Source organism: Astyanax mexicanus, chromosome 13 (genome assembly GCF_023375975.1).
Source record: "Astyanax mexicanus isolate ESR-SI-001 chromosome 13, AstMex3_surface, whole genome shotgun sequence".
NCBI lineage: Eukaryota > Metazoa > Chordata > Actinopteri > Characiformes > Acestrorhamphidae > Astyanax > Astyanax mexicanus.
In genome coordinates, this window is record NC_064420.1 from 41,180,001 (window position 1) to 41,206,341 (window position 26,341).

At 42.1% G+C, this 26,341-nt stretch overlaps 1 protein-coding gene across 5 annotated transcripts in view; it reads left to right on the top strand.

The window, feature by feature from the left end:
• The window catches only part of casz1 (castor zinc finger 1), a 102,482-nt gene that overhangs the window by 35,777 nt on the left and 40,364 nt on the right, over positions 1 to 26,341 (top strand). For 2 of the 5 annotated variants that reach the window (XM_007246786.3, XM_007246785.3), the window contains exons 1-2: positions 3,666 to 3,789; positions 20,461 to 21,030. In XM_007246786.3, the coding sequence (XP_007246848.3) occupies positions 3,711 to 3,789; positions 20,461 to 21,030 (649 nt within the window). In that variant the 5' untranslated portion in view covers positions 3,666 to 3,710. Of the gene's footprint in view, positions 1 to 3,665; positions 3,790 to 20,460; positions 21,031 to 26,341 lie in introns of those variants that run through there. The other 3 variants (XM_007246783.3, XM_007246787.3, XM_007246784.4) reach the window with 2 other exon arrangements.

The window sequence follows — 26,341 nt, forward strand, 5'->3', positions numbered from 1 at the left end:
TTTAAACTTTTTTTTTTTTTACTTAGAATCTGTAAAAAAAAAACTTTTGTACACAACAATAACTTAAAATAATGTAACAAAGCAATTTAGCCAATGCTAAAAAATACATATGCAGAATATTTATTGCATGCATATAAACTGCAAACAATTATACAATTAAAACCTTACAGCTTTACAGTAAATGTACAGCAAAACACATACAAAATAGACGTCTGTATTGAATGCTATTATCATGATATTGCAGTATTATTATGTACAATGCAATATAGCACACTCTTATCCACTTTTTCCGATAATAAACAACTGAAAACTAGAAAGCTCGTCCTCCCTCTCAGATTAAACCAGGTCTGTTCTGCTTATATTGTCGAACAGAGTTTCAAAAACTAGTCCAACCTGTCCAGGTCTCAGGTTTGATCGTTGTTATCGTTTGTTTAATTTCACACAGACACTGGCAATTCCACACTATCTGTGATCCAGGATAATGTGTCCTGTTAGCAGCTCCCTTTATCCTGTTCAGAGCGAGTAAGCAAATTAAGCTGAGGGCACAGGGCAGTGCCTCATCAGCCTAAGACTCTTATATCCTGATGACAGTTACGTTAGATCTAAACTTCGCTGCCATTAAGCCATAAACCTGAGCCATACTCAGTAAAGCTTAAGAGACTAGGGACTATAGGTCAGTGCACAGGGTTTAGGAAAATATGTGACAGTTTTGACTAATTACGCTGCAAAAGGCAAGAGTGAGGACTTAGGACCAGAATTACTAATAAATATCTCATTTATGTTGTGTGCAGAATTTATGGAAGTTATTGGGCAGCACATGAGTGTCAAGTGTACTGAAAACATGAGAGCCCCACAGTTATTACATTTAATACATACTTATTTTAAGTTTATGTTCCAACAGCCATATGTTACATATTTATTTTTATAATTATATTTCTAATTTTTTTTTTCAATTATTATATGAACCATATGTGTTATATATATATTTGTACACATATTTATGTAGATGAGACTATATACGTTTTTCGATGCAATGTAACTACGCATGGGTTATGTATGTTTGAGTATATATGTGTAGTTTTATCTTAACACCTATAATTACCCATGTGCTATAACAATATGGCCACTATGTATTGTACACATTTAAGTACCTGTATTTATTAATAATATGCATAATTTACCAATGATTATTTATGTACAATAATGATGTCTCATAGTTACATAAATCAAATAGGAACTAAGCGTAATCCTACTTTTAGACCTGTTTTGTTTAAAACAAAACATTTCCGGCTTTTATAAAAAATATGATAATAGTAATAAAAATAATAATAATAATAATAATATGCATTCTTACATATCATTTTAACAATACTTGTTTCTCTTCATAGTCAGAGAAGTGTAAAAACACACACACACACACACACACACAGAGCACATCCTTCCATTTGAGCAGGGCAGTCAGTCCCTGCTCTCATTCTACATTATTTCCCCCGGACAGGCACACCTAGTATTTGATGAATAATAGTTTTTCAGCTCACCCTTGAAACCTTCCACTTACAGTAATGTGCAGTTTGGGGCGGTCCAGCTCATGATATTAATTTGAGGCTTAGTCTCAAATTCTTCTGTCTGAGAGAGCTGTCTAGGATTGAGAGGCAGAGAGAACGAGAGAGAGAGAAAAAAAGAGAGAGAGAGAGAGAAAGCTGTCATCAGCGAGCACAGAGGTGTGGTCAGGCTTCAACAGGGCCCGTCCACTCGCCCCAGCATTAATATTGCAATGTGAAAAGTGGCCCACAAGTAGGAGAGAAACTTGAAATTCCCCTCCGTGGAATAGCCCAGAGCCTCTGAATCTGGCAGCCTTGTGTCAATGACTCTGATTAGCTTTTTTATTCTTTCTGTATTTTAACCCCTTTTCATTTGAAACTTGAAAGCAGGCTGTCTGTCTGCTTTTAGGACTTTCATGACTGAGGAGCTGGTGGCGTGTGTTGTCTGTGACAACAGCAGCCATGCCCATTCTCTCTCTCTTTCTCTCTCTTTCTCTCTCTTTACCAAGTTCAATTCATGATAGCTTTATTGACATGACTGTATCGAATGCAGTGTTGCCAAAGCACAGTACACTGTAGAGGTCTGAGTATACCCAGTAGAAGTAATAGCAGCCACAGAATTGATATTAATAATAGCAGTGATGACAACAACAACAGTGATAATAAACAAACAAGATTTCGTAATACTTGTGGGGGTACTGGTAAGGTTCAGTGAGGTTGTAGAGGGGAATTTGTTACTCATTGTCCCTCTGGCAGTGGCGTGTTGCTACATATTTGCAGTGAGAGATGCTGCGTGCCCTTCGCCAAGGATAATTCACGATTTGTCAGAGTGTGTCAGTAGTTACAAGTTTAAAAGGGAGAAGAAAGCTAAATCAAGTCTGTTCGTATTTATTTTCTCAGTACAGTGCACTGAGATAATAAATAAATAATAAAAATTGCATGCTCCAATCAAAATATAAAAAAGTGGAACTGGAATGCTAGAAGACACTAAAAGGCTGAAATCTGTGAAATAACACAAGCTGTAATGACGTCTTGTGTATTTTGCTTTGATGTACAAGTTTCTCTTACATATAATAATAGAATAGTTCTTTTTTTAAATATTGTTTTTCAAAAATAGCAATTTTTTTTGTTTTGTTTTAGTTTAATATTTTTTTTTGTACTTTAATATTATACCCACAGTATTGTGGGTTACACTCTTATATACTAGCTTTAATTTTTGTGGGTTTTACTTTTTAATAAAATATTGTAAGCAGTGGTAGGTTTCGCTGTTATGTAGTTGCTTAACATTTGGATGGTTTATCCTAAATCAATGCTTCACATTTGGTGGATTTTATTTGGATATGGTACCTCAAAGTTTGGTGGGTTTTACTTTAAAACAGGAGCTTAACATTTGATGGGTTTCATTTTTTTTTAAGTACCTCCAAATTTGTTGGCTTTTCCTTTTATATTTGCTTTTTCCATTTTGATGAGTTGTACTTTCATATAGTATCTCCCAATTTGGTCAGTTTTACCTTTGCTTAGTGTCTCACTTGTCAGCTTTCTTTTTGTATTTAAAATTTGGAGTGTATTACTTTAATTTAGTGGTTCAAGATTTGGCAACAAATTTTCAATGTACTTTTTCGAATTTGGCAGGTGCTCTCTCTTTCTCTCTCTCTTTATCGCTCTCTCTCTGTCTTCTCCCCATGCCGCTCACCCCGGCCCTTGACTGCCGTTCGTTCATTGACTCTGTGTAACTCTATCTGAGAGGCTGGAAGCCCAGTGGAGCAGACCAGCCTGCCCTGTTCTCGTCCGGCTCCGGCAGCCACGCGCTCCGACCGCGCAATAGTAGCTTAAGTGGCCTCTCTCTCTCTTGTTCTCTCTCTCTCTCTCGATCTCTCTGGCTCTCTCTTTCTCTCTCTCCCGGGCCTGCTTTTTTCCATAGCGGCTTGTGGAGAGCGGAGGGTGGTGAAGGACCCCTACTGGTAAAGTGGGTAAACACGCGCAGCCCTGACATCTGTGCTGCATACACGAGAGAGACAGAGCAGGAGAGAAAGAGGGAGTGAGAGGGTGAGAGAGAGGGAGAGGGAGAGGGGGAGAGACACAGGGAGAGAGAGGGAGAGAGAGTGTATGTGAGGGCGAGTGCAGCCTGCCTAGTTGTGGTGGAGGCGTGTGGGGAGACAGGGGAGAAAAATGCCTTGCTTTGTGGAGAGAATTCCTTCAGAGCGCCAGGGAGAGGTGAGAGAGAGAGAGGAGGGCCAGCTCCTGCCAGGTAAGACTCGCGCCAGGCAACGCACACAAACACACACACTCTTACACTCTCACACACTCACTCACAAAGAGGCTGAGGTGCTGCTGGAGCTGGGTGGGTTTTAGAGAGTGTGATGTCAGAGGCAATGGGACCAGTTCCGCTGCAGGCCGTCCCACAGTTGCAGCCGACGTCAGCGGGGTCATGCTTAACAAAATATTTGAGTGACTTTTATTGATTATTTTTTTGTGTTTTTTTATCTTTTCATCAGTCAACTTTTTTTTTTAAAGATGTTCAATATGTTTTGAATGGGCTGACTACTGCAGTCAATGTCAGCAAAGTCGTGCTTCACAAAATTGAAATAACAGAAATTTTGGGATAAGTTTGGAAAGTCGAAAACTTTTTACTTTACTTTACTCTTTGTGTTTTTTTTCTTTGCCAGTCAACTTTTAGAAGATGTTAATTAAGTATGTTTTGGGCTGCAATGGGCTGATACATGCTTTACAAAATTTCAGGAAAAGTTGGAAAAATTTGAAAAAAAAAATTACTTATTTTTACTTTTTTGCTTTCAACACGATTGGAAAAAGTTTTTGGAGGAGACCATAATTTTTTTTCCCACAGGTGTTCCCTGTATCGTTCTGCCATGATTCCTCCTCACTAAATGACAAACAGTTCATGAGAATTAATCATTTTGCGTTGCCTAATCTCCTGCAGTTTCTCCGTGTGTTGGTTTTGGATTAGCCGTTGTGTACTTTTTCTCTCAAATTGTTGTTCTTAATTACTACCCAGGCCTGTGTGGAAGGATGGCACGGAATTCCTCAGCTAGCTGACATGTGGTGTTATTTGCCCAGCTAAGTGACACTCCCGCTAGTGCTGGGTAAGCTTTCACCCAGCTTGTTTAGATACAGATGTTCTGAAGATGCTTTCTGAAGAGGTTTTTTCCTTCTTTTTTTTTTTTTTTCTTTTTTTGTTGCCGAATGCTAAGAAATATGCTGGAGCCTCTGCTTTTTTTTTGGCTCAGACATCTTCTGGTCTTGTGTTTCTGGCTTAATCCGGAGCAGCTCTCAATTAGGCTTTCCCTTTTGTTAAATAAATACGGTGTCGCCGAAGCTAAACACACATTTCCACACACATTGAGGCCTTTCCAGTTTCTCCAGCGCTCCAGAGGCTCAGGCGGGCTGTAATGGGCCCAGAGTGGGCCTGAACTGTGAGGGAGAGAGGGAGTGAGCAAGAGAGAGGCCTGAGGTACAGTGAGTGATGAATGGGGGGGTGTGATGGGGGGGGTATTCTTCCGTTTTTCCACCCATGTTGATTTGTTTCTGTTACCAACGGAATTGAGCCCTTAGTGAAAGGTGAGGTCAGAATTGCAGAATAGAATTTGGTGTACTTTTCCGTAGTGATCTGGCAACGGCTCCATAGCTCATCCCAGTGGATCTGTTTGTTTGTGTATCATATGTGTGTGTGCATGTGTGTGTTATGTTTGTGTGTGTGTGTGCGGGAGGGCGCGAGTGCATGCACGCGTAGGTGTGTTTGTGTTTCCGTCCGTGCACACACTCGCAAGAGATTTTACTAAGCAGATATTTCCCCTGTTTTCACTCTGAGCTCTGGGAGATTGATGACTGAATTGTGGAGTACATGTTAACAGTAACTGCTGATTTATTGAGATACTTAGGGTAAGTGAGGCTTGCCCTGACTCAGAGGGGAAGGGAAAAAAGATATAGGCCTTTTAACTTAATGCAGAAATAGAGCCTTTTTAAGGAATAATTGTGATTACTGGTCGAGGGGTGGTGTGAGGGGGCTGGGACGTGGTAGTGAAGTGGACTATAAGAGTTACGGGAGGGATGGGATGGAGAGAGAGAGAGTGGGGGGTCAGGAGTCTACGGGAGTCTATGCATCTTACTGGAATCTGTTTTGAATTTAATTGCGAGCTTCTGGTGCGATTTCTAGGCACTGGGTTGGTACAAATCTCTCTGAGTTGAAATAACACTTCAACAAGTGTAGCTCTTTGCAGGCATTTGGGGAAGATCTCTCTGAAATGGCGTGTAATTTTAGAGGAATCAACCTCTTTCCTCCTTTAGCTCCCACATCCCCTGAGAATGTTTGCCTTGAGAGTTATTCAGCAACATTCAAATACACTTTAAAGATTCATGTGCCTTGAATCTGATATCCCTCCATCTCTTTCGCTCTCTATATATAAATATATATTCTCTCCCTGCTCGCAGAATACGGAATAGCGCTCTCCCTTTCCGCAGAAGAAGAGGAATGGCCCCTCGTTTTTTTTAACCACCTTTTAGACTGAGTGAAATGTTTCCCCTGTTCGCCCAGGGACGACTTTATTTCTTAGCAGGGATTTAACACTCACTCAGTCCCCCCATAAATACAAGCTTCCCCAGCAGCCCAGGAGCCATAACTCATCCCCTAACTCTCTGGCTAACTAAACTCATATTGCAGAGAGGAGCTTTGTTTGTCTTTCTTTCTTTCATTCTTTCTGTTCCTGCAGACCCCAAAGTTGACTTTTCCTCCTACTCTGAGACCACTCACTAGCCTGGCCTGAAGAACACAAATGTTGGGCTGCTGTCGCTGAATGAACAAGTGGTGACTGGTGGCACCTGTTGAAGCCCCAGGCCTTCCTACCACAGCAGAATATTAGTAACACTCTTCTTGCAGCAAAAAGCAAGAGAGTGATCATCACCTACTATTTATTTTATTTTTTTTTTTTTACTTTTTACACTTTCTATATGTGGCGATGCAAACCCATTCATTGCATTGCACTTGTTTACCAGAGTTGCAAAACCGAAAGCACAGAATTAATGTGAGTGAAGTACCTGATGCAGATCACATACAAGACATAATATACTGGTGTGCAAATTTAATGGGACATGGTACACTACCACAATGTATTTTACGTGCAAGTTGAGGTCTAACTTTTTTATTTTTATTTATTTTTTTGTTATATTCTATTCAACTTCTTCTGTACCTCTGTCACTTTTATTCAACACAAAACGGCACTATACTACCCTACAAAACTCCTCTGATCGGTTGGGATCCCCCTGCTGCTATCTTCAGTTCTCCTGACTAGGCTTGAAGCCCTCTGAAGTCTAATTCCCCTCTTATCCTGTTTCTGGAGCCTGTGTGTTGCCACATTTGTGTGAAAAGGCAAGACGCTGGGATAAATTTCAGTGAGGTAGTCCGTCCTTTCTCTCTCTCTCTCCTGTTCTGTTCCATCCGTCCTCCCTTCTCCTCCTCTGTTTGATCTCGCTGTCCTCCCCACTACTGAGCGTTCGCCACATGAGAACGGCGGGAGAGGAGGCGCCTTTGAAAAAGACGACATGCCAGAAGATGTGCGGCAGCAGGCCTTCACCTTGCATAAATACAGCATGCAAACACGGCCTTAAACAATTGCTACTTCAGATAAAACAGTGCTGGCATACAGGGCTTTTCATCCTCTGTTAGCTCTTACAGTAGCTGCTATTGGAGCTGGATTAACTTGTGGAGGGGAGTTGTGAGGCTTCTCTATTCCCTGACTATCAGAAGGCCCTTTATGTATGAGAGCAAATGGTAAAAGCAGCTGAAACCTATGGATGAACCAAAAAGAAACATTTCTTTCTAAAACCAAACTGTATAAAAAAAATATTTTGCTGGAAGTCGAATACTGAAAACAGTTATTCATAGGTTTTCATCAATTTTGACATTTTTTTCCCTATTGCTGCATTTACTCCACACTGGTTGGAGTTAAAATTCTTCAAAAACGTTGGCCAAAACCAAAAAACATCCGAAAATTGAACATGGTTATTCACAGGTTTTAATACATTTTGCCGTTTTTTTCACACAATTGCTCCATTTACCAAAAGTGCCTTACTCCACATTGTTTGCAATTTAAGCAAAATCTCTGATTGCTAAACATGTTTTGTTGCAAGTTTTCATAAATTTGCCCATTTTTTTTACCATTGCTTCTTAAAAGAGTCCTCACACCATGCTGGTTGCAATTTAATTACACCAAAAATGACATTGTTTAGACTACTTAGTCTCAAATAATTACCTTAGAAAATATGCGTATGTTGATAAACATCTATTATTTTTGTGTTACTGCCCCAATAGGAATGCTGATAGGGAAACCTAGACTTAGATTAGGACCCCAGAATGCATTTAACTGTATGTATAAGCTAATTCAGCCCTGGCTTCTGCCTGCATTGTCTGATGTGGACGACTCCCCAGGTACAATCTAAAGGTGTGTATCTACACAGGCTGGCTGAAAGCACTGCTATTGGGTTTGAGGAGGCCATAAGCTGATCAGCGGGAGCAGAGCGGTGCAGCCTTAGCCAGTGCCAGGCCCGAGTTTGGTTTGGCTGCAGCTCGGAGGATTGATGTCTGGAAAGCAGCGGGGGCTCTATTGTACCTTTATTACACGTCAGCTGGGTACCAAACTAATTTGATAAAGCGCCACTTAATACAGCACACGCACCACACTCACACACACACATGCGTACACACCACCTCCACAGCCTGGCACTGCAACAAGTGTGTCACGACATCCTGGCTAGAGCCTGGCAGCACCATGCTATATGGAATAAGAGCAGGAAAAGGCAATACAATGGAAACGCGAGGGAAGAGAGGAGAGCGGGTGACAGACGTAAAGAATAAGAAGAAGCCCAGCGAGGTAGAAAGAAATAGAGAAACACACTGAGAGGTTGCTTTGGTAATTACTAGCTCCGTGCCCAGGCATTGGAGGCCATAGTGTGTGTATGTGTGTGTGTATGAGTGTGTTTGCAGGCCCTGGTGCTCTGATAATGAAGGGTTAGTGTTGCAGTTCTGACAGTGTTAATCTCCCCATCGCTCTCTCGCCTGAAATTTACCCTGCTGGGCGAGAGAGAGCGGCAAGCCCACCTGACAGCACAGTTTACCCACAGCCTGAGACCAGCAACACACACACACACATTCATACACACACACGCACACACTGGGATCAGCCTTCAGCTTCCATCCTCATCTCAGAGACAAAAGAAACCGGAAAGAGGAAGAAAAAAGGAGAAGGAGGGAACACAGAGGAGAGGGGGAAACTTTTTTCTATTGCTTTTCTCCTCTGCCTGTTTTTTTTTTTTTACACTCCCACCCCTTCTTCTCCTTCTTCTCATTCTCTGTCTTCTTCTTCTTACTCCTCTTCCTCATCTTCTTCTTGTTCGTTTTCTATTTGAAGTTTATGAAGTACTGCTTAAGCAGACTGAGCCGTTATGAATATGCATTGCGCCATATGGCTGCACTAGCGCTGGGACTAGGTGTGTCCAGAAGGTAGATCAGCATTGATGCATTATTCTCCCCTCAAATCATCGTTCTGATGATCCAGGAAGGGCCTTCAGTAGGCTCGCTCCACTCACTCTGGCTCAGTGGGCAGGAGACAGAGAGGGAGAGAGAGAGACAGAGAGAGTCCAAAAGAGAGGAAGAGAGATAGAAGAGAGAGAGAGCGAAGCGGCACGGCTGATTGTATTTTTAGAGTTCAGATGCTAACCCTGACACAGCCGTGATTAAAAGTGATATTTCTGACACATTAGGATGCGCACGGGAAGTAACCTTCTCCAAAGCCTTCATTATCAGATGCATGACAGATCTGAATATTTATAAAATAGGCTTTAATAATTAATAACAGCAATCTGCTACAGTAATTCATCAAATTTGCACTTCAACAGAGTATCCGTTTTCACTTTAAAATAATAATAAGGAGAATTTGAGAGGCCACCAAATGCAAAATTGCAACCTGCCCGTGTCTGGAGCTCATCATAAGCTTCAGTGCATTCATGTCATTTAGGTCAACGCATGAGGCGGCGTTAATGATATTGTTCTTCTCACAGTTTTTGACACCTTGTCTAGCGTCTGAAATAAAAAGAAATAAAAACTAAACTGAAGGTTGCACCTCTTAAAAAGTCTGCAGAAGAAAGAAAAAGAAAAAAAGAAGAACAGAAACGGAACAGAAGCTGTTGTGCTGTTTACTTGTTGTGTTGTTTCCGTTAAGGGTCTGCTGCATCGATAAAATCAGGAAACCAGCGTGTTTTAGTGTAGAATATACAAGAAGCTGTTGTGGTTTTATCAAAAGCAGATTCTTTGTTTGAGTCAGCCAGCAACACTTCCTTTTGTGTTCTCTGACCAAAATAGCACACACTTTCAGTAAAGCAGCTCTCTACCTCCTCAAGCTCGTGTTCTTTTTTAAAAAGAGCACTTATATCTCTCTGTCAGATACACACCGCGCTCTCTGTGATTGTGTTGTTTAACAAAAACAAGCGCAAATATCTTTTTTTCACACGGTTTTGAGTTAAGTGTGAGCAACAGCAAATGTTGAATTTGAGGGCAGTTAGATTTTTTTTTTCTGCAAATGATAAAAAGCAGTCATCCTAATGCTATTTAATGCTTTTAGGTTGTGGTGATGATGTGATATAGTGATAGGGTGAAAATGCATTTATTGTAGACAAAGATGCAACAAACTTGAGCGTTAGGCCTTTAATAGAGACTACTGATACACTGTATGATCATGCATTTGTGGACAACACTGTACTTCGGCTACTTTAGGTGCCAATGCACAAACACAGCTTATGTATGCATGGTGTTGGTGGATTGGGGTGAGTTGAAGTGGTGGTAAAACATCCTGAGCCTTTGTGTTTAACCCTTCCATGTTGCAGAACACATACACAACACGGGTTAAATGTGTGCTGCCGCTGCTCTGTCCTCAGTTCTGTCAGAGTTAGGACGCAGGCAGGGTTTATTGGATCTTTAGCTGCGTACCTGCTGCAGCAGACGTTTAGGGGACACCTGCGACTCATTCCTCGGTGCATAAAATCAGGGGTAGGGTGGGGAGAAAAAATGGCAAAGTCTGTGAAGCAGAGCAAATGTTTTAATGGTGGCCTGGGATCGATGTTGTCAGCGAAGGCTTCCTGTCTGGAAATGCAGTTTTTTTACTTAATGTCACCCCCCCACCCCACCTATACACATCTCACCATCCCCTTCTTTTTTTCTGGAGGAGAGGGCACGGGAATCCGAGGTGGGCGATAAAAACCGCAGGCCGAATTTTCGAGGGGAATCGCTTTAAAAAGCGTAGCGCGCAGGGGATCTGAAAAACAAATTTGAGGAGTAACCTTGGAAATCAATTAAGCATTCCGCGCGGGCCGGAAACGTTTGCGAGGGAAAAGGGGGTCACCCTTTTCTAATTCCCTCCCCCCTCCTCCTCCTCCTCCTCCTCCTCCTCTTCCCCCCACTTTCTCTGGAGACACGCCGCCCGTCAACTCGCGACTAGCGCTGGGCGCTTTGTTGCTCTGCCTTATTTAATTTTTTTAACAGCAAAGTGCCTTATAGGCTGTCAAAATGTCTTAAGAGTCTTGTTAAAGAAATGCCACAACTCATTTCGCTGTAATGAAATTCATATGCTGGAAAGAGAGGAGGGGGATATGTCTAAACATCTAAACACACTGCTTTTTAGGTTGGGCACTGGGGTTATCTGAGAGGGCCTGGCATGATTGATGTTATCTGGGGTGACAGTGCTTCATATCAAGGTTAACCTGACGCTAGGAAAGCAAAGGGGCATAGAGAGAAAGAGAGAAAAGAGAGAGAGGGGTTGAGTCAGAAAGACAGAGAGAGTATGTCTTTTTTGAGGTTGCATCCACAACCTACAACCCTGAATGTCTCTTTCTCACTCTCACTCTTTCTATATCTCTCTCACTCTCTCTCTCTGGCTCTTGCCTTCACACGGCAGGTGGAGGTTTCTGCACTCTTAATTGATAACTAATCGAGCGGCTTGTGCTGTGTTTCCCCCTGGAGGACAGGCCCTAATTGTGGCTTGGCTTACTCAGCAGTGTGGCTCCGGAACTGCTAAATTAAATATATCCCCACAGATAATGACTCTGACTGACAGTCTCTGGCCCGGGCAGCACCGGCGGCTTAGCAGGCGGCACCAGCGACCCCTTCCTCCGCCGTTCTTCACCGTAGAAGAGCTTCGTCCGGATCTCCATCCACTCTTCCCCACTCCTCCTCCCTCTAGAGTCTTCCCCAGACTCCCCTTCTCAACGTAACCCCCCCATAACCACCCACCGGCCCCCCGCCTCTGCAACGAGTGCAGCAGCACCTCGTGACAAAAATACAACTCAAGCAGTTAATCTGTGCAGATATCAGCTCAAGGGCCCTCGAGAGGTGTTGGGGAGGCTCTCCCCGAGCGACGCGACCGTGCCCCGGTGCCAAACCCTGCTGCCAGCCACCCGGCCCCATGCCCCTGGAGCTGCCAACTGGGCTAATTAACCTCCGCTGCCGGGGTCGCACTCAATCCAGCTCCTGCTTAAACACTGTTAAGGTTACTGTCTTTTATAGGATTCATATTAGCTTGTGTTTATTTTATAAACCAAAAGAGTTGTAAGCATTGTGTAACAATCTGAAAATTTTAGACACCTATGGTGAACCTAGTTTATAGATGAATCTAGCAATCATTTAATTTATTAGTGTAGATCTTACAACAAATGTATTGATTATTTCAGAGGAGTCGCCTTGAAATCTGCTAAAATAAGTAAAGCCAGGCGATTTTAAATTTGTCGTGGTTGTAGTGTCATACATTACACACGACCACCCATTTAGCTTAGTCCCACCCATTTAAACTAAAGTTATAAGGTGTGTTGTCAGAACGGAGGATAAAAGGCAGAGGGATTACACATTGTGCTGTTCCCCTCTGTCAGGAACTACAAACAAATCAGTGCAATTTTGCAAAGCATCCCGACATCCAAAACCGTAATAAATCGCCCAGGCTACTTTTCAAACTAAGCGCAATAGAGGGCATCTGTTCATTCTGTTTTATATTATTTCATTAAAATGTTTAGAAAGTGGTCACTATATATTTTCTTATACCAAAATTATGTAGAAGAAAAGATTTTTTAACAGAGTTTTTACTGCATTTGTCCACCCAGAGGCCCTGTTACTCTGCCACATTCTTGAAGGCCCGCTGATGCCCGGACAACTTGAGGTGAAGCCTTGGTTTTAAAGCATCGTGCCAGCTGCCTGCCAGACCTCCTGTTCAATTTTAACAACTTTGTCCCCCAATTGTGTCACTCGCTTCCCCGTCTTCATCAAAGCTGAAAGTTTGCGATGTAAAGTTTGAGCTTGTTAAATTAGCTTGGGGTCACTGACAGCCGTCACCTCGCCTGCTGTTACAGCCTCCCGGCTTCTGTTGCTTTCCTTTTTTTCCCAATGATAATGTAAGTGGTGAGTGCTCGGGCTTGTGATTAGCTTGTGGCCGTGTATTTGTTCTAGGAGTTGTGCATTTTGCTGCCTAATTGCACCCATAACAGCATATTTCCCTTTCCGTTTTTGGGGCTTAAAAATATACACTGGCATTTTGTGGCCATTGTCCTGCACGCTGTGTGTCTGTGCGTGCCTTTGTTTCTTGGGGGCTTGTTTGTTTGTGCTGGTCGTGGCGGTCCCTGGCTGGAGTATTGCACTTGGCTGTGGGCTCATGTCTGAGAGAGAGAGGGAGAGAGAGAGAGAGAGAGCATTGGTGAAAAGTCAGAGTGGGTCCCTCAAGGTCGGCCCAAAGACAGCACGCAACGCGCAAGGTCACATTCTAGACTAAAAGCAATAAGTGCTTTATTGATAGAAAAAAAACACACACACTGCAGATGTGCAACCAACTGATTAATAATAAAACAGATTTAGTGTGTGTGTGTGTGTGTGTGTGTGTGAGAGAGAGAGAGAAAAGAGGGAGGGAGGTGTGTGTGTGTCTTCTTTGTGCTTGTCTGTGTGTATATATCTGTGTTTGTCTGTGTGTCCACAGTTTGTGACTTTAAACATTGGTTGTCCGGGCTGGGGGGTCTTTGTTTTGTCTCGTTCTATTTTGAGCGTAATTGTTGTGTCTGTATGTGTATCCTCATACTAAAGATTGATTCCTGCAGCAGAATCTAAAAAATCCATTAGAATCCATCCCATGAAAAAGGACAGTGCAATGGAGTGAGTGTGCATGTGTGCAGGTTTTGAAGCAGCACAACAGCTTCAACTGTCTTCTACAGTGTCAATTCACATTTAATTTGGGTTGCAAGCCCTCCACGCTAATGGTCACCTGCCATTCAGCACAGCTTCATACAGACACTTACTTTAGTATTAAATGTGATCCAATTCGGGGACATCTTTTAATATTTTTAGGGTAACCTTACACCTTTAGTCTACATTAACTGAAGCGTATAAATTTACTTTTTTTTATATTTTGGGAAATTAAGGTAGGTAATTTTCATCCTTTAAACAATAGAAAAAGAAGAAAAAGAAATGATGTTTTAAAATCAGACTGTGAGTATGCATTACACAGATTACGATTACGACACCAAATTGACAACATGCTGCCATCAGACACATGTCCTTTTACAAGCCAATCAGTGTCTAGTACAGGGAGCGGAAACCCACATAGGTGAAGATGACAGGACATCGCAAAGTCCTTTAAGCCACTCAAAAAAACTGCGAAATGCGAGTGAAATTAAAACAAATACACTGTATTTATTGTAAGTTCAGGTGTGAAAACAATGAAATGATGAAAAAGGATCAATATTTTATTTGATATTTACTACAAAAAACAGACCAGAAAAAGCCCAACCAGCTGTGTGTAAATGTGTGTGTATGCCATCTGTGTGGCTCTTTGGCAGCTTTCATGTGAAAGCGAAGTAAATCCCAACCAACCTGTTTTTCTTCCAAAACCAGTCAGAAATGAAAGAGAGAAAATTCCATCTGTGCCCTTCTCGAGGGAAATCCACTCCCCCCTACCCCACCTAACCCTTGAATAACACCCCCCACCCCCTCCACACACACCCCGCTACACCACACTTCCATACCCCCAAAAACTCCACTTCTCTCTTAGACTCATCTTCCTCCCTTCCTCTCTTTAAAAAGTAGGCAGCAGGCAATGGCATTGTTTTTAATCATCAGAACCCAGAAATTATTATTATCGCCTCTGACGCGGCAATTAAAACTTCAGGTCAGGAGCACAACGAGCGGTGATCAGCAGCGAAGCTGAGAAGTTTTAATTAGACGATCAGAACCATTAATGCACAAAAAAAAGGTGTGCACTGGGAAATTAACGCGAACGTCTTAATCAGGGTTACCGACTCCGAAGAGGAGTCAAGTGAACAGAGAGCAAAAAACAAATCATTTCCGCACCACTGGGACAAAACTCAATTAAATATGCATGCAGAAAATGGAAATTTGGAGCATCAGCAACGGAGTGTTGGAAAAAATACGGCGAATCTGGAGACGGGGTCGCGGACCTGCTTATTGTTATTCTTGTGTAATAAAAATGAAAGAGGGGCCAGATGCAGGGGTCTGAGGATTGTGGGTCCATCAGTGGCTTTCCACTTGGCTTCCCTGGGCCTTGCATACACACCCTGGGAAGAGTGTGGGTTGTTGGAGGGGGGGGAGGAGGGGCACACAGAACTCACTCCTTCCTGCAGAGCTGTAAATTTACTAAATAAAAACAGAAAGCGCTATTTCACTATTTTAGTGTGTGGATGAAGGAGGTCGTAGTGGGGGGTGTGTGGGATTATGGGTAGCAGACCATACATGGGGCTTTGGATTCACACCCCTGTGTACGGGGAGACACTTCTGTTCTAGCTAGATCCTGTATTTTTTTTTTTGTTTTTTAAGAAAGTGGTGATGAAAAAAAAAATAAAAATAGTGTCTGGGTTTGGGGGCTCTGACACAAGGCATGAACATAAATAATAAAAAATAATCTCCAAATATCCTTTCCATTTCCCTGGCCTATTTCATATTGATAGATTAGTTAACTCACCATATTACAGGGATTTTCTTGTCCTTGTCAATCAAGATCTGTTGAAATTTGTGTGTGAATGAATTCCCAACATTGCACCAGTACAGTACACCCCTCATGCATGCCTCTCAGGCTGGCGACTGGCAGGATCAGGTTCCAGCGTTTATGGACGGATACCACAAGTAGCTCAGCAGCAGAGCATAAGAACATATTTCACATGTGCTCTGGCCTTACTTGTGGAACAGGCCTGGGTTACTTTGTTTCCAGAACATTCTGACTGTGCTGGATGCCAGGTGATGATGAATATGTGTGTGTATGTCACCCTTCTTAGTGTTCATACTGTGTATACCCTGTCTGTCAGAAACAGAGAGAAAGCAAGAGAGAGAGGAGGAGAGAAAGAGTGAGAGAGTGCAAAGGAAAGGAAGAGAGAGGGAAAGGATAGGACACGCCAATCTAAGCAGTCATTAACAGCCACTTCCCCACTCTGGCAGGCTGATTACAGTCAGCACACGTTCACACAAATAATGCACTTCCAACAGCATTATTAGGATTTGAAACACCACTTGATTGGGCATGATATCATTCTGGCACATAAACAGAAGCTCCGCATTAAACAACAAGACGTGGAGAGCCTGAAGAGGCGCGAGAGGCACAAGAGGCGTGAGAGGCCCAACTTCAGCACTGCAGATCTTTTCTTTTCTCATTTGCTTTGTTTTGTTGTTTAATTTTTTTTTTTTTTTTTTTGTGCGTCCGCCGCCTTAGCTCAACTCTCAAAACCAAGAAGTTCTGATGAGAAGCAGAGCTCACAAGCAGCAGCAGGCCTTTGATGTGCATCTTGGACCTTGCTGCTTTGTGGATAAAAAAGAAAAGAAAGGAGGACCTCTCTCGCTCTTATTGTCGAAATTGTTTAAAATAGTTTGAGCATTTTCACAAAAGCTTTTCTCCTTATACAGTCACGGAATTACCGGGAGCAAGGGGCGGGTGGGATCCAGCCCTGCACTCTTTCCACGAAAATCTTGTCAGCCTTACAATAAACATCTCCGCTTAAGAAAAACAAGTTTGGTTTTAGTTATGATGATCCCTGCCGCTTGGTTTACGATTAGAGGTGGACAAGCACCTTCCAGTACCTCGGAGACCGGCTGAGCTGCAGAGCTTTTGCTGGTGCTGGCAAAGAGCAGGTCGAGGCGTGGAATTAATAGGGCTTTGCTGCTTGTTACACCTATTTTTGCTAACGTGAATGTCGCTCCCCTGAGAGGTGGAGGCCTCCCACAGGAGAGACTGTGCTTTCATCTGCGTCCCCACTGATTTTATCACGTTGTACGCTATCATGCGCGCACACACACAGACACACACTCACATACACACACACATACATACACATAGACACACAAAAAAAACGACTGGAGGTAAACATCAGTGTTACCATGGCAGTCCCCATTGTGGCACAAAGCAGAGGCAATTCTGTTGGCAGGCGCGTATTTAAATCAGCTGCTATGAGTGCGGCCTAGCCTGCTCTTTTCTGAGCTCTCATTAATGTCTTAACCACTTTTATTTAATACCTCAGATCCTGACTTCAGATAAAAGCAACAAAAGCACGCCCTTTGAATGTGTAAGTCTTTGTGTGTGTTGGACTCGAAATCCAGGCTTTACAAAGCCTGACTATGTTGTACTATAATGTATCCATGGTGAGTCTGTAGATTTGAATTGAGATTATCTCAGGAATCAATAGACACTGACCATGAGAGCGTGGTTGTCAGCGAACAAAAAAGGAAATACAAAATAAAATAAAAAATGCACATAAATTGTGGATAATGGAAAATTGTGGAAATTACTTCTCAGGGGGTCATTTCCTACAAGGAAAAGCTAGATTGCAGTGTGCAGGAAATCAGTAGTTAAAGCATGAAATAGTGGCCCAGTAAACAGAAAAGTGACCTTTACTGTTACACCCAAATGACCTCAATCTTCCTTCAGAGGTGTTTTGAAAAAAATACTTCAGAATTTATGTCTTCCACTTCCTAATAGTTTTTCCAGCTGATTTTTGTTCTAAATTGCTGTCCTCTACAGCACGACCCCTCCACCCCGCTCCCGCGATTGTCTGAAGGGCGAAAGTGCGGCGTGTTTTCGGCCGTGTTTGGATTTGAGCGCACTGTGGTGGCCCGGCGCTCAGCGCGCATAATTCCTCAGCTCATTGTTTCAGAGAGGAAGGGCCGAGTGCAACACCCGGTAACTGAGAAAGCATGTGCCGAGGCCACGGGGCCCCCCAAGCATTCTGCCCCCGACAGAACAGCTTAACCTTGGACCGTGTACGTCACCTTAACAAACAACAGAAAAAGGGCAAAAAAAAGTGGAGACAATGCCACATAATTGCGAGGTAACGTAATGACATGATGGGAAATCCTGATTAGCTTAGCTTATTTGAGTCACACACATACATATACACATGCACACACACACACGTCTTTGGTTCATAAATCTGATTTCCGCTTCATAACAATATTAGTGCATCTGGTGCACGTATTTACTGAAGAACAGTACGTCCTTTCCTTATTTCCTCCCGCCGCGACGTTCATTACCGCACACTCCACGCAGTTGAATAGTGTCATATTGACAAGTTTAAGAGACCAGGCCAGAAATAACACTTCTGACCATACGCCATCTAAATACCATCAAAAGCATTCCACAGATTACTGCGATAAATAAATGTCCACTAGGGCCCCCCCAGCCCCGCCTCTCCACCATTCTTCATTTACAGCACAGAAAAGACAGTGAAGTCTGACCGTAAAAGCACATCTGATTTTAAGCCTGGAAAAGCTATTAAAAATGAACTTTTCTAAATCGTGAATCAGCTGCGCCGCTGTGTCGTGTTGAGCTGTATGAGAGGGAATTGGAAAGGTAGCAGAGAGAGCTGAAGATTCTGCCCTAAAAAGGCAGCTCAGTATCTGCACTGGCCTGTGGACGGCCGAGGTGGGTGGGGGGGTTTCTACACAAGCGTAGATAGTAAAGATAGCACAGTGGGATGGGATAATAATGCATGTGCTTAAGGCTGGACCCAGACCCACGTTCAATCAGCCAGCAGTGTCTGTCATGCAGTTTGTAACCACCTTGGCTTTGAGTGTGAGCCGTGGATCCACTGTCCCAGAAGCCCTGTTTCACTGCTCCATCTCTCGAAAGAGGATGAGCGATGGATGGCTCTTAGCACCACAACACACTTGGACTCCAGCAGTCAACGGGGCACACACAGGAAGTGTGTGTGTCTGTGTGTGTGTGTTTTTTTCTCTCTCAAACCCTGATAAAATCTTTGTTCTCTAAGAGACCACCAGCGAGACATTTTTAGACCCCAGCCTGAAAGTTGCCAGTAATGTCCTCAGAGGGACTTTTCTGCTGCACAGCAACACTGGCACTCTGCTGTATAGAGTACACAGTGCCTTTAAGATACTAGATGACATTATGTGAAAGCTGTAGTGAGGAGAGGAGAAAAGAGGTGTTGAGAGAAAGTGTAAAAGGGAAAGAAGAACAGAAGTGAGAAAAGGAAAAAAGTTAAGATCAGAAAGGGAAAGCAATAAGAGGACAGAAAAGGAAAGAGAAAAAATGGAGACCATAAAAAGTAGAGGAGCATCAGGCGAGGAGTAGATGAGCATACAGGTGACCAATAAAAAAAAACAGTTTAAAATAGAGAAGATAATAAAGAGGAAAATAGATGTTGGAAAGAAATAAAAAAAGAAAAAGAAAAATGGAGACAAAAATATAAAAGTTGGAGAAAAGAATAGAGAAAAGTAGAAAACAGGTGACTGAAGAAAATATAAAGAATAAAAGGATCAACAATTATAGGTGAGAAATAGAGAAGAACATAAGAAAAAAGTAAGGAGCAGTGTGAGAAATAGGTAAAAGAAGAAGTGAGGTCAGAAGTAAAAGAAGAAAGATGAGAGAAGAAAGAAAAAGATGAAAAGATAAATAAATTCAGGAAAGAAACAGCGGAGAAAGATGTGTTGTTAAAAGAGAAAAAGGAGATAAAGCAAGAAACCAATAAAAGATCCTATAGGTTGGGAGGGGAGAAAAGAGAGGGTGGGTGAAGAGAGGGGAGGACAGGAGAAAAAAGAGTGGTGAGAGGCGAGAAGAGAAATAAAGTGATGGGGAAAGAAAAAATGAGCAAAAGAAACTAGAGTAGAAAAGAGAAGAAAAAGTAGCGGGTAAAGTAGAAGAGAAGTGAGCTGAGTTGCATTGAGTTGAGCGGATCATAAAGGCAGTGGCGTGATGAAGGCACAGTGTGAGGGCGCAACTGGAGCTGTTGCTGCTGCTGCCTGAAAACGCTCTTTCCATGCCTTCTAGAGCCTTCCGCAGACGCCACTCACTTCCCCCTGCTGTCAGAGTTAAGGCTGAGCAGAGCACCCATTGGCAGCAGCCTGGGCCTCTTTAGGTAAAAAGAGTCTACAGTGTCAGACTGTTTTTATTCCGCTGTCATGTTGAGGATTAAATCTCCATGTAGTGGCTTCTTGGCTCACCGTTGGGGGTCTGATTGGGATCGGGATGTGTTGTTACCTCTCTCTCTCTCTCTTTCTGTCTCTCTCAGGTAACTCGCAGTGTATACACGTGACTTGTGTTTTCATCTGTGTATTGTTCTATAGGTGTGTCTTTGGGTATTACTAACAAAATAATGTGACAGAATCAACACTGTGCCTTCAGTCAGGCCACTTTATCATGTTCCACTGAAAGGCGTAGTTCTTTGGTGTGTACGCAGTGTGTAAGAACAGCATCGCTCTTTTCCAGTGCTTTGTTGAACCTTATCTGCGCCTGGAAGAGAGCTTTAATTGTATCTTGTGTCATAACTGAGCAAAAGCCTCATATTCGTGCTGTGACAATATTGCTTCAATTATTAACAATTCAAGTCTAAATTGCTCTCTTCTCTTTTTTTTCCCTCTCTTTCTCATCACCAGCTGAAAGTGGTTTATGCACTGAAAAGACCTCAGGAAAATCCACGATGGCCGCCAAAAGGAAAGGTGGCCTAAAACTCAACGCTATCTGTGCCAAGCTAAGCCGGCAGGTGGTGTACGACGGTAGCTCCCAGAATGCCGAGGGGGACCTGAGTTTGGCGGACAACAGTGAGCGGGGCAGCTCGCACTACGAAGAGGGCGACCGGCCCGACAGCGACTTCTCCGAGAGCCTGAGTCTGGGCCAGAGCCTTGAGGATGACCAGAAGCGCCGCGAGGCCATTGAAAAGTGGGTAAATGGCGAATACGCCGACGACCCGGCCTCCGTAGACGAGGATGAGCCCAGGGGAGCCAGAGCCGGCAGCGGAGATGAGGGCCCCCCTGAGGGCGTGTACATGGTCCAGCCCAAAGGCTGCAGCGACGACGAGGACAACGGGGATGATGCAGAGGCCATACCTGCATCCCATGAGGGCAGTTACCATGATGACAGGGACTCTGCAGACAGTCCGCACAAGGAGACGACTTACCCACCCTCCAGTGTGACCCCCAACTGCCAAGCCTCCTTTTCTGCTCCAGGTATCATCCTTACATCACTATCTCTCTTTACCACAGTGCTCTCCAAACATGTTCCATTAGTTTTTTCCCCTGTATAATAGAAAAACAGCTAATAAACATAAGAAGCACTCATGTGATGCAAACATTTAAATATATATATATATATATATATATATATATATATATATATATATATTTTTTTTTTTTTTTTATATATATTTTCCATCTCACCTGTCACCCACAACCGCCCCCAATTCCTTCCTGCCCCCACAGTTTTATTGCTTTTCAGCGTTACCTGCAATGATGATGCTGATAAAAGGCCAGTATTTATAGATGCCTTTGCTAAACAAACTGAAAGTAACCAACTGCACACTGGAAACATTTTATAAAGTAAAACCTTCTCTTTAACCCTCTAACGCTAACACTGTTGAGTTGGCAAATCTGTATTTAAGTTGATACCAAAAAGCAGCTTTATATGTTAACAGCCCAACTAAACACAGAGAGTCACAGAGCCAGATAAATAAAAGCATCCAACTCATTTAGCCAAAGCTAAAAACTGTTATATTTAAATATATAAATAACAAAGGAGAAAAACAAACAATGACTAACACAGCTGGACTTATAACTATTAGTATAATTAGTGAAATATTCATTTGAGTTGATCCTAACCCTCATATGGACCAAACATGTTAAAATTACATGAAGATCCAACAAAAATCATCTTTGTCAAAACACTTACCAACAGTGATTATGTGAGGTTGGTAGGATGAACTCACCCACAATAAAAAAACACTGTAATTTATTAGGGCTGTTTTGTACTTTGAAACCAATCAGTATATCTGAGATTGGTTATCATGATAAAGCTTAACAAAATGATATTTAGTTCAGCCCTAGTTTGGTGTTTTCTCTGATCTCACACACCTGATCCAACTCATCAGCTAATTAACAAGCCCTTGCTGAGCTGAAGTGGATGTGTTTAGAGCAGAGAAAACAGTGAAATGTGCAGCAGAGGGGTACTGATCCAGCACAAAGAGCACATTAGCACTCAAATGTCTCTCTTCAGATGCCAGCCAGCCAAGCCGGTGCTGTTGGTTTAGTTTTACCTTACCTTTACCCTTTGGAGAAGTATAATCTCAAGGACAATTTGACAGTGTCAGGGGCCAGGGGAAAGGGAGCTGTGGCCGTATTCATACAGGCTTAAGTGATCCTGTCTGCTGGAAAGAGAAATCTAGAGTTACTACACGAGCTGTCAATGACACCGCTGGCCCTACAGTCAGGTGGAACTGGGAAAACAGGAACTTGGGCGGTTTACTAAAACGAGAAATGAATATTTGGAATAGGCTTACAGAGAATATTGTGTTATGTGTATAGCAGCAAGAGGCCAAGAGAGTTGGCACTGAAAGCACAGTTTCACATTACACCCTGGATTACAATTTGGGGCTTTGATTTTTCTCTAAGCTGACTAAAGGTAGGTGCTACTGAAAACCCAATACTGTGCTAGCTACGCGCTGCTCTTCCAGGACACTGGCAGTTTGGAGATTAACTTTAAGACACTGAATCTTAGTAGCTGCTTGTTAAAAATGTCCTAAATAAATAAGAGAAGAGCTCTTGGTGAGCACAGTAGCTTCAGTGAGTGCCATTTGAGGCATACTTAATGGGTTTCTACAGTTGCCTTTATTCTATCACTGAACATGAGCTGACTAAGGCAGCTCTTAGAATAAAAAAACAGCTCCATACATTCTCTGGTGACACCTGCTCATATATTGTATCTTTTAAAATTAAGAGTTTATCCTGCTTTTATTAGAGCGACTGTTTCTACTGTCCAGGAAAGTAATGCATTCTACTACAGTTTGAAGCATTGCTGTGAAGATTTGATAGTGACTAGATAAGGTTTGTGTGTGCATTTTTACATCTTTTTATATTGTTAAACCTTTTATGCAACCTAAGTTATCTAAAAAAACACAGTCAAATTTACCACTCGTTAAATTGGTCAGACACTTTTATCACACAAAAAAGAGGCTTGTCCCTTCTTGACCTTTGGGAAAATGAGCTGTATTATATTTCTCATCCGCTTTCACCTCTCTGTATCTGAGACACTATCAGCCAGATTAGATGGCACACACGTTGGCCGCTTCCTTGAAGTGGCAATAACAGCAGAAAACAGCAAAACCAAACATTTACTGCCTTAACGACTCGAACAGTTGAACTTTGAGACCAGTGCAGTGGTGCTCAAAGCGCAATACCACTTAAAGTAAAGTAGATAACAACACAAGATAAGGCCATTTTGCACACAGTAAAAATAACCGCCCTTTTTTAGACGGCAGTTAAATCTGGTTAGTCTGGTACATTTTTGCTTACTCACCTCACGTCATATAAAAAAACTGCATATTTCCCTTTCATCTTTTTCCATTAGGCCTGTTTGTCTGCTGCATGTTTTTTTTTTTTTTCCATTTACTGTAGCAGTAGCAATGTCTGTGGCTTTTTCAAAATAAGATGGCATCATTTTGATAATATTATAGTTGTAATTCATAATTAAGTTGTTTATTTAATGCCAAAACATGAAGATGCACAAGCTGTGTGTAAATACAAGTAAATAACATAATTTATGTTTTGTGAAATGTGCTGCTGCTACACCTTTGCACCTTTAGTGGGCCAAGCCAAATGCTGTAGCATCTTTGTCTCAAAGACGTCTCAAAGCGTTTGAAGGCTACAGCTCGAGCAGGCTCCACTCTCTCTTCTTTTCTTCTGCCTTGTTTTCTTTTCTTCCCCTCCTCCTTCTTCGTTGATTGTAACTAGGGCATCTATATTGCCATGTTACTGCGCAGATCACAATTAAAATATTTTTTTCCCCTTCCTTGCTGCTGTCTTTCAAAGGCTGATGCGGAGCGCACATAATTATGCATATAAACATAGTGGCTTAATTATCTCTCACAACATCAGTGACAATGTAATTAACAAACATTGCAAGATCAATGAGAGAAACTGCGACCTTCAAAACATTTAACTCCTCACACGGAGGCGCCGTGCGGATTCCCTATCAGCGCCAAAGCCCAGAATACTTCTCCCACAGCACTTCAATGCCTGGCATTATTCACACGCAGGCCACACAGCGGAGTCTGCTCGGTAAAAAAGAAAGTATGAAAGCAATGAGAGAGACGGGCTTCGGATCAGATGAGCTCGACCATGACTGCGGTTTGCAATTAGACTCTTTAAAGGTTAGGCCTGCATTTCAATCTTCTGAGGGGCATTTTTTTTTAATCACGTATTGTTTTTATTTATTTTATTTTAAGCCTTGTTCAAATGTGCTGAGACACTCAAACTTTTTAACAATGTATTAATATATTTTTATTCTTCATAGTGCTAAATTCTAAATAAATAAAAAAAAGCTTTCTTACTCAGATTAGCACTAAAATGTTTACACTAGGGCTGGGTAACAAAAAATAATAATAAAATCTGAAAATTCTTTAGATATATATGCAAATCTCAAATCTATTTTTTTTTTTTGGGAAAACAGTTATATAGTTTTCAGCGTTTTTATGATAACAAAATAGTAACAAGAAGCACAGATTAGAGCTATCAAATATGCATACTGTTCCAACTGTGCAAGAACAATAAAAGTGGTATAAATCCATAATAAGAATTGCAAACAGCTCCTCTCAACCTTAGAAGCAGCTTTTATGTGGATCTCAGTGCAAAAATAATCTTTTTATATTTCAGTTATAAAACTCACTGCCGCATAAAAGAGTTCTTTACAGATTTCTAAAAGAAACGCAAGCCTATCTCCTGAGATTTCCTCTGGAAAAAAAAAAGATGTACAGTCACGATTATCCCATTTTGAAAATTGTGATTAAAACCATTTGATTAATTGAAATAATTTGATTAACCTCCGAGCACTAGTTTCTGCTATCTAAAAAGTTGTCATTCAACCTTTTATAATCCATAAATAGTCCCCTGCAATCATCCCTTTCACACAGCCCCCCCTCCCCCCGACTTTCAATGGCCGTGTTTGGCCAGCTAAAGAGAGATATAGAGCCTATTCGTTATCAAGCCGCGCAGGAAAAATGTAGCCTAATTGCCTCAAACATAGACAAGGACTGTGTCACAGGCAGGAATGTGGCAGCGCAAAGTGGTGAGACCGAGGGTACTTCTTTTTATACCCTCCAGTGATGAGAGAAAGAGCAGAAGAGAAAGAGAGAGGGAAGAGAGAGAGAGAGAGAGAGAGAGACGAGGAGTGAAGCTCAGCCAGGCAAATCACACCTTTCCCCAAAGCCACGGCTTTCAGGCCACATGCACATGGCATCATTAGGAGGATGTGTGATAAGGCTGGAGAAGAAAAGCTCATTTACATGCTGTTTTAAAAGGTTATCGGCTCTCGGGTCCTGGCATAATGTACGTAGTTTAAGTCCAATCATGCTGCTGACATTGATAGTGCCGCCTTCAACCCTCAGAAAGCCGTTAGGCAGCACTCTGCTACTCACTACGGCTTTAATGTCTTCTACTGTTACTACAGCTACTATTATTACTACCACACACACTAGTGATACTGCTCCCCTCTAGTAGTACCACTATTACTACTACTAATACACAGTGTCTGTGCAGTAGTGCATACTATACCATGTCTACTGTAGCATGCAAAAAAATTGCATATTGCAAAGAGCACTGTTTCACTGCCCACAGATCATTGCTTGGGGGCTTAATACACATAATGTTGTCCTACTCAATTTATTTGACAATACTTTTCCACAGGCACTAGACAAACTGTGAGTATATGTAAGTGTGCAATTCTGTGTTATAGTGCAGTACACACATTTTATCGTTTTAGCATTGCCATCACAGTGTAAGCATGTGCAGGAGTCACATCACAGGATATGCAATTTTGAGCTGTTTGATACAACAGGAAAAGTCACACTATTCTCATTTGCCTGTCTGAGCTATCTACCAGAGGCAGATTTGTTAAGTGTATTTTATTTAACTCTAATTGCTAATACACTAATATCATAACATTGGTTTATTAATTTCTGGTAAAATCTATTTTAAAAGTCAAGTATTTTGTAATGTAGCAATACTAATACCACTACAAAGCAATGTTTGTGCAGTATATGCAAAAAAAAAGTCTGTTGTTTGGCTTGTATCAAACAGATGCTAGTAATGGTAACAATAGAAACCATTTGTGTAGTGGAATGCAAAAGAGCATAGCTGTTGGGTTGGCTAATACAAATTTCACTAAAGATGCAGCTAATAATAGATTAAATTTGAGTGGCAAAATGCAAAAGAGCACAGCAATGGAACTGTGTTCTCAGGAATAATGGTGCTCCACATACTCTAATACTTT